This window comes from Bos indicus x Bos taurus, chromosome 11, assembly GCF_003369695.1.
Source record: "Bos indicus x Bos taurus breed Angus x Brahman F1 hybrid chromosome 11, Bos_hybrid_MaternalHap_v2.0, whole genome shotgun sequence".
NCBI classification, from domain to species: domain Eukaryota; kingdom Metazoa; phylum Chordata; class Mammalia; order Artiodactyla; family Bovidae; genus Bos; species Bos indicus x Bos taurus.
Genome location: NC_040086.1, coordinates 14,101,789 through 14,116,182, shown reverse-complemented (window position 1 = coordinate 14,116,182; position 14,394 = coordinate 14,101,789). Strand labels below are relative to the sequence as shown.

The window sequence follows — 14,394 nt, the reverse complement described above, 5'->3', positions numbered from 1 at the left end:
CGGTGGGAGATGTTAGTTCCTTTCTTCTTTACCTGTGAAGTCTGCGGATCTCTTAAGTTCTCCTTTATTTCATGGTGTGCTGTCTTATTCTTTCTGTTTTTTTCCAGGTAGCTTAAGTGGGAGGAGATGGTTAGAGACAGACAAAGGAAGGGAATTATTGAGAGCTCACTCTCCTTTTTACCAGGTTGGCTTCATGAAGACAGGGACGATTGTGGCTCTAGAGGTGGATCACTACAGCAATGCCGGGAACAGCCGGGACCTCTCTCACAGTGTATGTCAGACCTGCCCCTGCATCCTGGGGTGACTGGGAGGTCCATGTTATAGCATGGATCGTTCCTTCATTCCTTTTTATTGATGAAGAATATTCCATTGTATGAAAGGACCATATTTTGTTTCCCATTCATCACTAGATGGACAATTGGGCTGTTTCAACTCTTTAGTTTTTATGGACAATGCTGCTTTGAATCTTCCCATATGACACAGATTTTTGTCATTTTAAAAACTAACAAAGTTACTTTGATGGTACTATCTTTAAGATTTTTAAATCTTAACTTTATGACTATATTAGTTATATATGTATGCTGCTGCTGCTGCTAAGTTGCTTCATCGTGTCCGACTCTGTACAACACCATAGATGGCAGCCCACCAGGCGTCCCTGTCCCTGGGATTCTCCAGGCAAGAACACTGGAGTGGGTTGCCATTTCTTTCTCCAATGCATGAAAGTGAAAAGTGAAAGTGAAGTCGCTCAGTCATGTCCGACTCTTCATGACCCCATGGACTGCAGCCTACCAGGCTCCTCCGTCCATGGGATTTTATAGATTCCTGTAAAAAAGAAATTTCAGAAAAACAGAAGTTCTCTATTATTCCCACTTTGGACATGCTAAGGGCTTCTCTAATTGGCTCAATTTGGAAGCTTTATACTTCAGATCTAGGGTAAGAAACTGTTCAGAAAAGAAAACATTTCTAGTAGTCTTACTAACTATAAAGCTTGCTTCTTGATGTTATAGGAAAATCAGGTTGAGAAAGATACAGGGCTTATTCCCAAAGATTTTACAAGTGTTAAAATTCAATCCAGCAAATATTTATTGAACCCCTAGGGTGGTGACATAAAGAATATGACATTGTTTCCACCCTCAAGAAGGTTACAATATGGTGGAGACAGATAATAAAAGACAAAATGAAATAGAAGTACAATTGAAAGTACTAAGGAAAGCAAAAAATGGAATTGAGACACATGAAAATCATCTAAGATGACTAAGACTGAAAAGTAACCTGTGGGAAAGAGACTACAAATGGGGAAGTAAACTAAAGTCAAAATGAAACAAACAAATAAAAGCTATCACTTAGCTCATCAAAGAGATGAGACATTACACTTTAAAGAAAGAACAGATCTTAGTTCCCTAACCAAGGATTGAACCTGAGCCTCCTGCCTTGGAAGCAAGGAGTCTTAACCTCTGGGCCACCAGGGAAGTCCCTCAATTAAAAAAAAAAAAAAAGAAAGAAAGAACAGAATGCTATTAAAATTGAGCAGTCCAAGAATAAAAATGAAGTCTTGTGAATTAAAACTGTGAAAGTGAAAGGGTTGAAAGAAACTGAAGACACACTCTTAAAAAGGAGGAAACAATGCAGAAAATAGTAGAGAAAATACAAGAAAATCTGAGGACCTATCCAGGAGAGCCAAATAATAGAAGCTTCAGAAAGAAAGAATAGAAAGAACAGCGAGGAGGAAAACTGTTAAGAAGGAATTCAAGAAATTTCCCCAAACTGGTGGGCATACATTTTGAGATTAAAAGAGCCCATCCAGGAACCAGCACAATAAAGGAAAATAGACTTATGGTAGTTCTTTTCCTAGTTTTTTAAGGAATCTTCATACTGTTCTCCATAGTGGTTGCATCAGTTTGACCGATGCATGTTGATGTATGGCAAAAGCCTTCACAATATTGTAAAGTAATTATCCTCCAATAGAGTAAATAAATAAAATTTTTAAATATTTTTAAAAATTAAAAAAAAGAAAATAGACTTATGCTAATTTACATTATTGTGAAATTTCAAAAACCTGGGGACAAAGGAGATTTCACAATTTTCAGAGAGGACAAAACCAGGACTCATTTCAAGAATTGAAAAGGTATTGATAAGATTTCTCAGTACTGGTGAGCTAATGATTTCAAAATGCTGAGGGTAAATGAGAAATTTATTTCCAACCTGGAATTCTATATACAGCCAAATCATGAATTAAAACTGAAAGCAGAATAAAGACATTTCAGACATGCAAGTTCTCAAAAAGGCACCTCTCTATATACTCTTTTTGGAAAGATTGAAGGTTGTACTCCAATAATATGAAGGTGTAAAACTAAGAAAGGGGAAGACATGGAATCTAGAAAGAGGAAATGCAATGTAGAGAGAGGCAGAAGGAATCATTGGGATGAATTTGAGGGGAAAACCCGTGAGTGACAGCTGAACAGATGCGTCAGACTGTAGCATACCAGGTTCTTGTCCATGGAGTTCTCGAGGCAAGAATACTGGAGTGGGTTGCCATTTCCTTCTCCAGGGGATCTTCCCAATCCAGGGATCAAACCTGGGTCTCCTGCACTGCAGGCAGACTCTTTACCATCTGAGCCACCAGGGAAGCACCACCACAGACGCCTGGGGCAGCCAATTTAAATGAAAGTTGGTCAGAAGGCTCCAGAAACAATGTTTTAAAAAAGATGAGACTTGATAGAAAATCAAATATGTTTGAACATATTGAAAACAGTTTTTTTTGAAATATGTGCATAGAAAACAAAGCCAAGGTAAAAAGTAAAGATAATTATTAGCTCCAAGTGGGAAATATTATCAATAAAGAGAGAAGTAATTCTAGCATAACTCCAGGGTTCAACTGTAAGTGATGTTTACAGAATTATTACATGGACGGTTAATCAGATCAATATATAACTATATAGGGATGGTGGGAGACAGGAGGCCGGTGTGTACAAAGAGAAAGAGGGTTGGGGCGGGGGTGGGGGAGAGAGGACTAAATCCTCCTTTCCCATGATGGGAAAACAGTATAAAAGTCTAAAAGTGAACAAGAAATGGAAATGTAAATACATTATTTAGAGACGTGGAAGACAATGTAAACGACTGGCAGAGTAAGTGGTTGCTTCTGGGGAGTGGAAGGAGGGGCTGCTGGTTTGCATTACATGACTTACGGAAGTATTAGATTCTTAGAACTATTTGTAGTACAAGTTTAATGGAATAAACTCACCAACTTTTTTAAAAGAGGCAAATGATCAATTCCAACTAGAGGATCTGGGAGGGGCTTCCTCATGTGGGAGCCGTAATGGGGATTTTAGCAGGTGGATATGGTGGGGAGGGGCGTTAAGGTGAGAGTAACAGGCTATCAGAAAAGAGGATAAAAGATATACTGGGGAAAGGTCAGAAAGTGTCCTGAATTCCACACTTAAAGATATACAGACTTTATTCTGGTGTTAACAAGTGGCACTCTGAAGCAAGTGCTTGACATGCTATGATCTTACCTTTTAGTATGAAGCATAGATTAGAGGGAAGAGACGCAGGCCAGGAGTGCACTAAGGAAAGTGTTGTGATATCCCAGGAAAACAATACTGTGGGCCCAAAGAAGAGCGTTTAACTGTGGGGCTGGCAAAGGCAGGGATGGCTGCAGACGTTGAAAGCTCGCCTCCTTTTCTGAGGAGCCAATGAGATACATGCACTGTTCTCTCCCAATCTGGTTTCTTGTGTGTGCTTCAGATAATGGAACGAGCTCTATTCCACATGGACAACTGCTATAAAATCCCCAACATCCGGGGCACTGGGCGGCTGTGCAAGACCAACCTGTCCTCCAACACGGCCTTCCGGGGCTTTGGGGGGCCCCAGGCTCTGTTCATTGCCGAGAACTGGATGAGCGAAGTTGCAGTGACCTGTGGGCTGCCTGCAGAGGAAGTAAGCTGGGAATTTGGAGGAACAAGTCAGAGGGGCTTAGCCTACTTTGGATTTTGGACATCTCCGTCGGGGTAGACGATGGGCAGGCGCCTGGGAGGGGCGGGAAACTCCACTTCCGGTTACGCCCCGCTGGTCTCTTGCCACGGCCATGGCCTCAGCGTCTCTCTGCTTGGGAAGGTGCGGTGGAAGAACATGTACAAAGAAGGGGACCTGACCCACTTCAACCAGAAGCTTGAGGGGTTCAGCGTGCCCAGGTGCTGGGATGAGTGCCTGAAGAGCTCTGAGTATTACGCTCGGAAGAGTGAGGTCGACAAGTTCAACAAGTAAGCGCCGTGGGGGAGGAGCCTGACGTTCTGGGGTTCTCTAGGGTTTCAGATTTTATAGCCCTTTCGCTGAACTCAAAATAAGAATAATAACGTAGTAGATAACTGAGACGGAGAAGGCAATGGCACCCCACTCCAGTACTCTTGCCTGGAAAATCCCATGGATAGAGGAGCCTGGTAGGCTGCAGTCCACGGGGTCGCTAGGAGTCGGACACGACTGAGCAACTTCACTTTCACTTTTCACTTTCATGCATTGGAGAAGGAAATGGCAACCCACTCCAGTGTTCTTGCCTGGAGAATCCCAGGGAGGGGGAGCCTGGTGGGCTGCAGTCTCTGGGGTCGCACAGAGTCGGGCACGACTGAAGCGACTTAGCAGCAGCAGCAACAGATAACGGAGAAGGCTGCTGTGTTTGCTGACTCATCCATGGCCATCTCTTTGAGATCCTGATATGTTCTGCAGCCCAGGGGACCCCGGGTCACAGCACTCAGGATCATAGCAGTGTGGTACATTTTCGCACTTTTGTCTGCCTTCTGGGCAGACGATGCTTTGGCCCAGGACTAAGAACACCATAATTATGTGCCTGCCTCTGACACCAATCTATAAATGTGACCTTGGTAGTCACTCCATCTCCTTGGGTCTCAGCTTCATTATCTGGAGAGTAGGGATAATTGTGCTGGCCTCTCTCTCACAGAGTTACTTGGATAAGCAAATATACAGCACAGAGGAAGTATTATCAGCAACAAGCCACAGTTCTTTCCTGGCATCGTCACAGTCCAAGACCACCAGAGCGCTCTGACCCAATCCTGATCCCTCTCAGGGAAGCAGAGTGATGACTCTTTAAGGTCGAGACTTTCAAGGGTGGACCTTGTTCCAGCTCCACTGGAGGATCCAGAACCCAAATGCCCACTGTTCTCACTTTGTCTGCCCAATCGAAGCACAATTCAGTTATGACCAAGACTGAGTGGGCACTTCCAAGGACACCTTGTTCCAATTTTACAAAGATATTGCATGAAACATGTCCAATCTGACATGAATATGGTGGAGAAGTTACTATGAGATTTTTTTTCTTTCCTCTAGGGAGAATTGTTGGAAAAAGAGAGGATTGTGCATAATTCCTACCAAATTTGGAATAAGCTTCACAGTTCCTTTTCTAAATCAGGTAATTGCTTTGCATAATTTTGTCCATCTTCACTGCCCTGGGGTCCCATTCCCCTTGTTTGCACTGTTCCAAGACTTCCCAAGTGGCACAGTGGTAATAATGATCTGCCTGCCAATGCAGGAGATACAAGCGATGCAGATTTGATCCTTGGATCAGGGAAGATCCCCTGTCGTAGGAAATGGCAACCCACTCCAGTGTTCTTGTCTGGAAGATTCCATGGACAGAGGAGCCTGGCAGGCTACAGTCCATGGGGTTGCAAAGAGTCAGATATGACTGAGCACGACACAACAAGAACATATTGTCATGGGAGCAGGGCTGACCAGAGGAACTCTCTGCTGTTTAATCTGTACCTCCCTATTGGACCTGGGGTCAATGCCTAGTTATTATTTTCCTGACTATTGGACTATGGACAGCTGCTCTGCCTTTCTAATCCCATCTCTTTGTCTAGAGAAGCGGGACAAACATATATGACTGCCCTCCCTCTGAGGATGGGTGACAGAGATTTTTTTTTAAAGTTTTGCAAACTACTGAAGGTCTACATTATTAAATCATGAGATGTATACTACTTTGATATTTTTGTCTGAGGTTTCTATTCAAAATGCTACTGCTGGTTTTCTTTTTCCTGGGCTCCAGTACTTTTGGTCCCGGGCCTTAAACTGAGTTAGGATTTGCTGAATTTTGTGTTTGGCATTCTTCTCTTCTCTTAGGCAGGAGCCCTGATCCACGTATACACAGATGGCTCCGTGCTGGTGAGCCACGGGGGCACAGAGATGGGCCAAGGCCTTCACACCAAGATGGTGCAGGTGAGCAGTCTGGAGACAGTGTCCATCCTCCCCAGCACCGTGATGTCTGGGGGAAGTATGATGCTGTGAAAAAGTGAGCAGTGCCACATCCCAGAAGCAGAGGCAGGCCCAGGTTCTGGCCCTTGCCCAGCTGCTTATTTACATGTGACCTTGGGCAAGCCTGCTCCTCCTCTTGGCCTCAGTTTCCCCATCTATGCAAAGGTGTTGGTGATGATTCGGGCCACTTCCATCACCAGCACTTAAGGGCTCTGTGCCCGTGTGTAAGGTGTGTGTTAAAGGTAACTGGCTTCCCTCACACATATGAGACTCCTCTCAGTGGAGCTGGATTAGAGTTGTCACACCTGCTTGGCTTGTGGGCACTGGCCAAGCTGAATCTTTTTTAAAGCCAGGGTTAGTTTTAAAAAGGCATTGTTCATCACCATCAGGTTTCTGAATATTTTGAATCCAACCAAACCACTCCATAAAGTGTTACTTCAGATTCAGACTGATGTGAGAACATCCCAGCCTCAGTAGAATTGTGGTTTATGAAATTATTTTCTTGCCTGTTAAGAGTGAATCTGAATCCCACCTTGGGGAGAAGGCAGCCAAGCCCTGCCAGGGCCTTCCCTAGAAGGTAGTGTCCTCTTTGTTCGCAGGTGGCCAGCAAAGCTCTGAAGATCCCCATCTCTAAGATCTATATCAGCGAGACGAGCACTAACACGGTGCCCAACTCCTCTCCCACGGCCGCCTCCGTCAGTACCGACATCTATGGACAGGCCGTCTATGTAAGGAGCCTCGGGGGCTGCCGAGCTGAGGGCCAGCCCAAGGCAGGGGTTCGGGAGAGTCCCCAGATAGGAGCTGCAATGGCTCCCTTGCGGGCTTGTGGCGATGGCCGTGCCTCTGGTTCTCTTCACCAGGAGGACACCAGGCTAAAAGAGGGGCCCAGGAACCATTACCACTTCCATCAAGGCCTGGAAGGATGAGCGTAGAGGGGGAGGGGAGTTGGAGGAATGCAGGGGATTCTGGGAGGACACACACCCTGGTGGTAGAACTGAGCAGGAGACAATGGATCAAAATTGAACCTTGATTGGGGGTCAGCCAGGTCATCCCCGTGCTTCCCCCACCTCAAGGTGGGTAATGTCATCAAACAAAGGAGTTTGAAGGGAGAAGGCACCTCCTTAGGGATCCTTCAGCATTTCCCCCTCGTGTCAACTTCAGGACTGAGTCGTGAAGTGCTCTCTGCACAAGGGCAAGTGGCTCCTACCCAGGGCCTGGAACATTCCTGAGAGGGTGGCATGGCTGTCTGAGTGGCACTCTGGGCACAGCACTGCTTGGAGAACCTCAGGATTTTGCTTGAGTTGGGGAATGCAGAGGACTGATGTGTCTGCCATGTGGGCTGTCCTCTTTAGGAAGCTTGCCAGACCATCCTGAAAAGGTTGGAACCCTTCAAGAAAAAGAATCCTGATGGCTCCTGGGAAGACTGGGTAAGTTTGCAGACAAAAGAGAAATTAAAAGCAGGGTTGTGTCCCCGACCCTGGGCAGGAAGAGGAGGTCAGGATCTAGTCACAAAGGCAAAGAGAAGTTGAGGTGTCTGTATGCTTTCACAGGAGAAGCAAATGTTCAGCCTTGCTGGCCCCCTTCTCTACAGCGTTCATAGTTGAGGGAAGTCACTTGAGAATTTTTGATCCAAGATCTTGACAGCCCTGAGGGAATTGGGGGTTCACCTGCCCTGAGCATCATAAGATGGGGGTGACTGCTACTCCTGCCTTACTGAGACTTCTCTCAGAGGTCATCCCATGTCCCATTCATCTGCAGTCTTAAAGAGTCTCAATTTCTTCAAACCTCCATTTCTGAGAGGGCTGCCCCAGGAGCCTCCTGCATTACCCAGCTCTGGAGTCTGGGTCCACAGAGACTCTTGTCTGTGAGGGAACAGGGAAAAAGACATTGTGTCCATGCTCAGTCACTTCAGTTGTGTCCGACTCTTGGGGACCCTGTGGACTATAGCCCGCCAGGCGCCTCTGTGTGGGATTTCCCAGGCAAGACTACTGGAGTGTGTTGCCACGCTCTCCTCCAGGGGATCTTCTTGACCCAGGGATTGAACCCGTGTTTCCTGCTTGGGAGGAAGATTCTTTACCACTGAGCCACCTGGGAAACTCCAAAAGATGTTCCCCACAAATTTATATCATGCCTGTGATTTTAGGAGTGATACGAGCACTCATGAGAGGAATGAGCCCAGTTCTCTGATTTCTGGTTTAGAAGCCTGCATGTCAGAAACCCTCAGAGGGAAGCTGCCAGGAAGTGTCTCTCCGATGGGAGACTCAGCTCCGCCCACAAGCAAACATGCGATGGTGGCCCCACTTGACCTTCCCCTCATGTTCCAATGAAAGGACTGGATACAATAGTAACCCATAAAATGTGACCACACATGAACCAACTCAGATTGTGCAAGTCTCCCTCAAAACAGCCAAAGAAAATAAGCTGTTTCTCCTAGACCTACTCATCTTACTGTGCCTCACACAACCTGTCCTTCCCTGTCCACACTCACAGATACCACGTGAATGTGGGTTGATTTTGGTAGTGTGGGTTTTAGCATGGATTTGTAAGACAATGTCAACATTTTCAACGACAGTCTCTACAATCTGTTGACCTGGGCTTTGTCTTCATCTACTGGCCATGTAGTCCAGTGTTCCTTATAAGCAGGTAACCCTCCAAAAGGGTTTTATCAGAAGAGTGTGATTGGGACATGACAGGCATCAAAGCTTTTTAGTGTCTGTACTGTATTGAAAAAGGCAAGCTATTACTGCCACCACTACTATCTATGTATATATCTGATGTCATATAGCAAAGACCCTAGAGAAATTCTTTCTGTAAACTTTAGTTTTCTCATCTGTAAAATGAATGTAATAATAGTACTGATCTTATAGGGTTGTACTGAACACTAAGTAAGGCAGTGTCTGCAAAGGACTCAATAGCATCTTTTATATAGTAAAGTCCTTGGAAGTTGACAATGATCATGAGGCAAGCTACATCAACAACAAATTAAATTTAGAACTGTGAATATTGAAAGAGAGAGAAGGAATGAAGAAAGGAAGGAAGAATAAAATAAAAATTTATTATGTAGTTGTTGTTCGGTTGCTAAGTCGTGTCTGACTCTTTGCAACCCCATGAACTGCAGCACACCAGGCTTCCCTGGCCTTCACCGTCTCCTGGAGTTTGCTCAAACTCATGTCCATTGAGTCAGTGATGCCATCCAATTATCTCATCCTCTATTATCCCCTTCTCCTTCTGCCCTCAATCTTTCCCAGCATCAGGGTCTTTTCCAGTGAGTCAGCTCTTTACATCAAGTGGCCAAAGTATTGAAGTTCAGTTTCAGCATCAGTCCTTCCAGTGAATGTTCAGGATTGATTTCCTTTAGAAGTGACTGGTTTGAGCTCCTTGCAGTCCAAGGGACTCTCGGTGAGAGTCTTCTCCAGCACCCAGTTCAGAAGCATCAATTCTTCAATGCTCAGCCTTCTTTATGGCCTCTCACATCTGTACACAACTACTGGAAAAACCATAGCTTTGACTAAACACACCTTTGTCGGCAGAGTAATGTCTCTGCCTTTTGATACACTGTCTAGGTTTGTCATAGCTTTCTTCCAAGGGGCAAGCATCTTTTAATTTCATGGCTGAAGTCACTGTCTGCAGTGACTAAAGAGACAGAATGGGTGGAGAGGTGGACAACTTTATTAATAGAACACAAGTCTAATATGTTAAGTAAGGAATGAGCATTGTACAGAGTTGCTGTTGTAATGGCCAGAGTAGGGAGTCATCACAGGAGAGGTGAATGAAGAGGCAAGCTTGAGCTGATTGTTGATGAAGCAAAGGATTTTGACAGATACAGCAGAGGAACCACATAAATGAAGGTGCAGAAGTGTAGGGATGAGAAGGATTGGGAGAGAGTTAACGCTGGAGTTTTGATTTGAGTAGCAATGCTGTGTGGATTACTGGAAGCCATAGAGAAGACTGGAATCCTTACTGTCAGGCATTTGCTCAGTGGCTCTGTACACAATGCAGAATCATGGAAAGCTCTAGAGTAGGTAAGTGACAAGGACTGTGTGGTGTGTTAAGATGATCCCTCTGACTGGACTGGGCTACATGGCAGGGCGGGAGGCGACTTGAGGCTGGAAGACCAGTTAAGAGGCTACTGTGGTGCTCCAGGCTTCAGATGACCAGGGCCTAGTGCAGGGGGTGGTGGTGAAGAGCAGGAGGTGCCATGTGGAAGCGAGAGTCACTATTGAAAAAAAGCTGATCAGCTTCCAGGTGAGGAGGAGGAGCTCATGAAAGCTTGGTGCCGGGCCAGGGTTTCTGGAAGCCATGCTTCCCCCTTCCTGATGCCATTCCCTCTCTTCAGGTCATGGCTGCCTACCAGGATAGAGTGAGCTTATCTACCACTGGGTTTTACAGGTAAGTAAGGTGCTGACCTTGCCCCTCTCACAATGAGTTGTCATCCTAACCTCTGCAGGCCCCTCCAGCGCTGCACTCTATCAGCCTTTGGTCAGGAGAGAGCAGGTCCACCAAAATGCTTCTCTCTCCAATGGACTGCCACTAACTTCAGTGTATTGAAGGGGCCCTGAAATACGTGAGCTTACCAAACTATGTGCCAAAAGCATGAGCTATCGTATCGAAAGACCTCTGTTCTAGTTCTGGTCTTAAAGTGTACCATTCCATTGGGAGGTCACTGGTCCCTCTCTCAACCTGTCTCCTTTTTTATGACATAATGGGTCAGTCACCAGCCATGCCCCTCAGCATTCTCCTGTAAGAACCAGGGGCGTCTGGTGTTCTGAGGGTCACCCGTGTGTGTTATTTGTGCTTTGCGTCAGATTGCTTTAAGCAGGCTCTCCTGCAAAAGAATGAGAGGAGGATCTAGAGCACGTGGTCTTGTTACAAAATGTAGAGTGGAACATAAAATGGGATTTAGAAAAAAGCATCTTCTGAAACTTGAAAATTCAGTGAGACCCTGTTTCAGCAGAGGCCTTGCCTGTCTGATCTAGAAGCTGTGAAAAGAAATGATCGTATTTACTGTTAGCCATAATGTTTTAGCTTTTTCTGGGAAATCTAACTAAGACCTTTTCTTCCACGGATCAGTGGATGTGCAAAATAGTTGGATGTTTACTTTAAAAGGTCTTGTGTGAAAATTTATAAATATATACACTATATACGTAAAATAAATATACATATGTATTTTTTAGGGCAAAGCAATGTTTTGCCAGTGCTCCCTGGTTATGTAATATTTGACTTACACAAACACAAACTAATGAAGATTTTCTTATAAGTTCCTATTTCATTGTTAGAGTTGATAGAACTGGAGTTTTATCAGGGAACACCCAGATGAACTTGATAAGGTTAGAGGTCAAAGAACATGGCCATCTCTTGGGAAAAGACTTTTCCCTCAGCCCTGTATTGGTTTTGTTTTCATGCAAATTCTTATCACATCAGCTCACATTATTCTTTCTGTGTAAGGTATAGAATAGCTCAGGTACAGAGTGCTATAAACAGAGAATACATACACACAACTAATGTAGCTCATGCAAAATTGGAATCATAATATAAGATAGTCAGGATTGAAAAAAAAAAAGTCATGTTGATATTTGGCAGAGAACAAAATTCTGTAAAGCAATTATCCTTCAATCAAAATACAGAAATTAAAAAAAAAAGAAATGAACCAAGTCTAAAACCTAACACCAAATGCTAGAATAAACTTGCTAATAAATTTTTAAAAAGGAATAGAAAAAAAAGAAAAAATGTAAAAAAGAAAATCTGCTTTTTTTTAACAGCGCTTTGCTCAAATCATCTGTTGAAACTTAGGAGGGGTCCGTAGATGAAGAGTAATACCAGGTGGCTGCACCCGTGTTGGCACGGGTTACTGATCTTGTTACCTTTCACCTTGAGAAAGGTGAGCAGCCCCGGGTGAGCTTGTATGAACAGCCCAGGAGCCAGCCCAGAAGGAACCTTTGGTTCTGAGCTCTTGAATTCTAATTCAGTAGATCCTTTGGAGCATGACTTGCACGTCCTCCATGAGCTCAGGCAAACTTGTCACCTCTGTTTCTACCACATAGAGGCCGGCGTGCTGGGACCCTGCACCGCTCAGCTCTGCAGAGTGATTCATATGAAGGCCATTGGCAAAATGGAGCAGAGACAAGGGGCAAGATGCTCAGCCGTGCAGGGGTTTCACAGACAGGTTCAAAGTGCTCAGAACTCACAGACTTTTTAAAGAACAGCTGAATAAAAAATAAAGCCTTTAGGGTCTTAAGATTTTATGGGACAAACTCTTTGTATGTGTATGAGTTGGGAGGGGGGACATGTCCATCTTATTCATATGCGATATTTTCTCTTCTCCCCAGGACACCCAACCTTGGCTACAGCTTTGAGACCAACTCAGGGAATGCCTTCCACTATTTCACCTACGGGGTGGCTTGCTCAGAAGTAGAAATTGACTGTTTGACAGGGGATCATAAGGTGAGAAGTTTGCAAAACGTTAGAATGAAAGGGGAAAAGAGAAACTCTAAAACTGTAATACGAAGAGCGGAGGAATGAGCTTCCTGGTTGGGAAAACAGTGTGCCAAGTCGTGGCTTGGCAAACTTCCTGAAAAGAACCCAAAACTAAATATTTTAGATTTTCTGAGACTCTGCCTCAGTTATTCCACTCTGTCTTGTAGTAGGAAAATAGATATGAATGTATGCAAAGAGATGAGCGTGAATGTGTTCCCACAAAATGTAATTTATGCACCTGGAATGTGATTTTCATATCGTTTTCATGTCACAACATATTCTTATTATTTTTGTCAGTCATTTAAAACCATGAAAACCATTATTAGCTCACAAGTTCCACAGAAGCAGAGGACGGGCTGCTTTCAGCCCATAGGATGTATTTGTCACTGCCTTTCTTACATGACTGACCTGGACTCAGGTTCAAAGCCCCAGGAAGCTGGGTGCCTGCCCCTCCTACTCACACTGCTGTCTGAGGGTGCCTGGAGCTCTCTGCTTGGGAAAGAACTATTCCTATTGCTCTTAATAACCTAAGGGTTGCTCTGACCCATCTGTTATTCCATACATCCCTTTCTTCTCAAACTGCTTTTGTTGTGCTATCCATTCTAGAACCTCCGTACAGACATTGTCATGGATGTTGGCTCCAGTCTGAACCCTGCCATCGATATTGGACAGGTAAGGCTCCAGGGGGATCAGGGTGGTGAGGGACTTGGCCACCGATGTGCCCCACTGCCTCCTAGGATCCCTGGCCACAGTGTCTCCCCCGCTGTTATTTTTAAGGAGGTCTGAGCATGGTGCCAAGTGAGTCCCCCTGAGAGTGGGATTTAGTGGATGAGAGTCCACCCAATTCCTGAGGCAGAAGACAGATCCACATGGATAAACTTGAAAAGGGCATTCACACGGCAGAAAGCAAGATGATGGGCAGTGGGAACACTGAATATTCAGACACACACGTGGCACCGAGGGGAGTGAAGATCGAGTTTGAGTTCAGTGTGCAGGCAGTGGGGTCTCAGGGCAGAGGCATCTTCTCCCTCTTTATTCCTCTTCCACTGATGATGGCTGTTGTACTCTAGCAAGTAAATGCTACCAAGCCTGAGGTTGTGGAGAGTCCACCCCAGGTTCCAGCAAGAGGAATAAAGGGATGGCTGGAAGAAAGTCACTTTGGGAAAATATGAGAATATTGAGCAGAGCAGGTAGAACAGAGTCAGGGGGAGAAATCAAGAACCGACGTATCGAACATGCGGTAGAAAAGGTTCGTTGTATTTCCCAAAACTGGACAATCACTGAGTATATAGAAACTTAGTCATAAAACTGTTTCTTAAGTCATTGAACAGCGGTGTGGGGAGCCCCTCCTATGGGCAGGCACTGAGCTTGGCATAGCAGACACAGAGATGCTCAGCGTCTGGTCTCCCTCTGAACACACTTGTTTAGCCGTGATGGTGCCACATACCATGATTCTGAGCAGTGAGGCTGGGAGAGCAGACACGTGGGCCAGCAGAGCGTGGCGTGTGCCCTTCAAGAGATCTGTGAGCTGCAGCAGGGGCCGTCTTCTCCCAGAGGGCAGGCAGGACTGGGAGTTCAAAAAGCCTGGAATCTACTAACCACGAAAGTCCTGTCTTGTGCTGCGTGCTTAGTCGCTCATTTGTGTCCCCCTCTGTGCAGCCC

The 14,394-nt window shown here is 45.2% G+C and overlaps 1 protein-coding gene across 1 annotated transcript in view; it reads left to right on the top strand.

Annotated features, from left to right (window-relative positions):
* XDH (xanthine dehydrogenase) overlaps positions 1–14,394 on the top strand; it is a 60,110-nt gene that overhangs the window by 41,061 nt on the left and 4,655 nt on the right. The window contains 10 exon segments of the mRNA XM_027554952.1: positions 185–271; positions 3,745–3,936; positions 4,114–4,259; positions 5,338–5,419; positions 6,127–6,222; positions 6,858–6,986; positions 7,611–7,685; positions 10,595–10,647; positions 12,585–12,699; positions 13,339–13,404. Of these exon segments, the coding sequence (XP_027410753.1) occupies positions 185–271; positions 3,745–3,936; positions 4,114–4,259; positions 5,338–5,419; positions 6,127–6,222; positions 6,858–6,986; positions 7,611–7,685; positions 10,595–10,647; positions 12,585–12,699; positions 13,339–13,404 (1,041 nt within the window).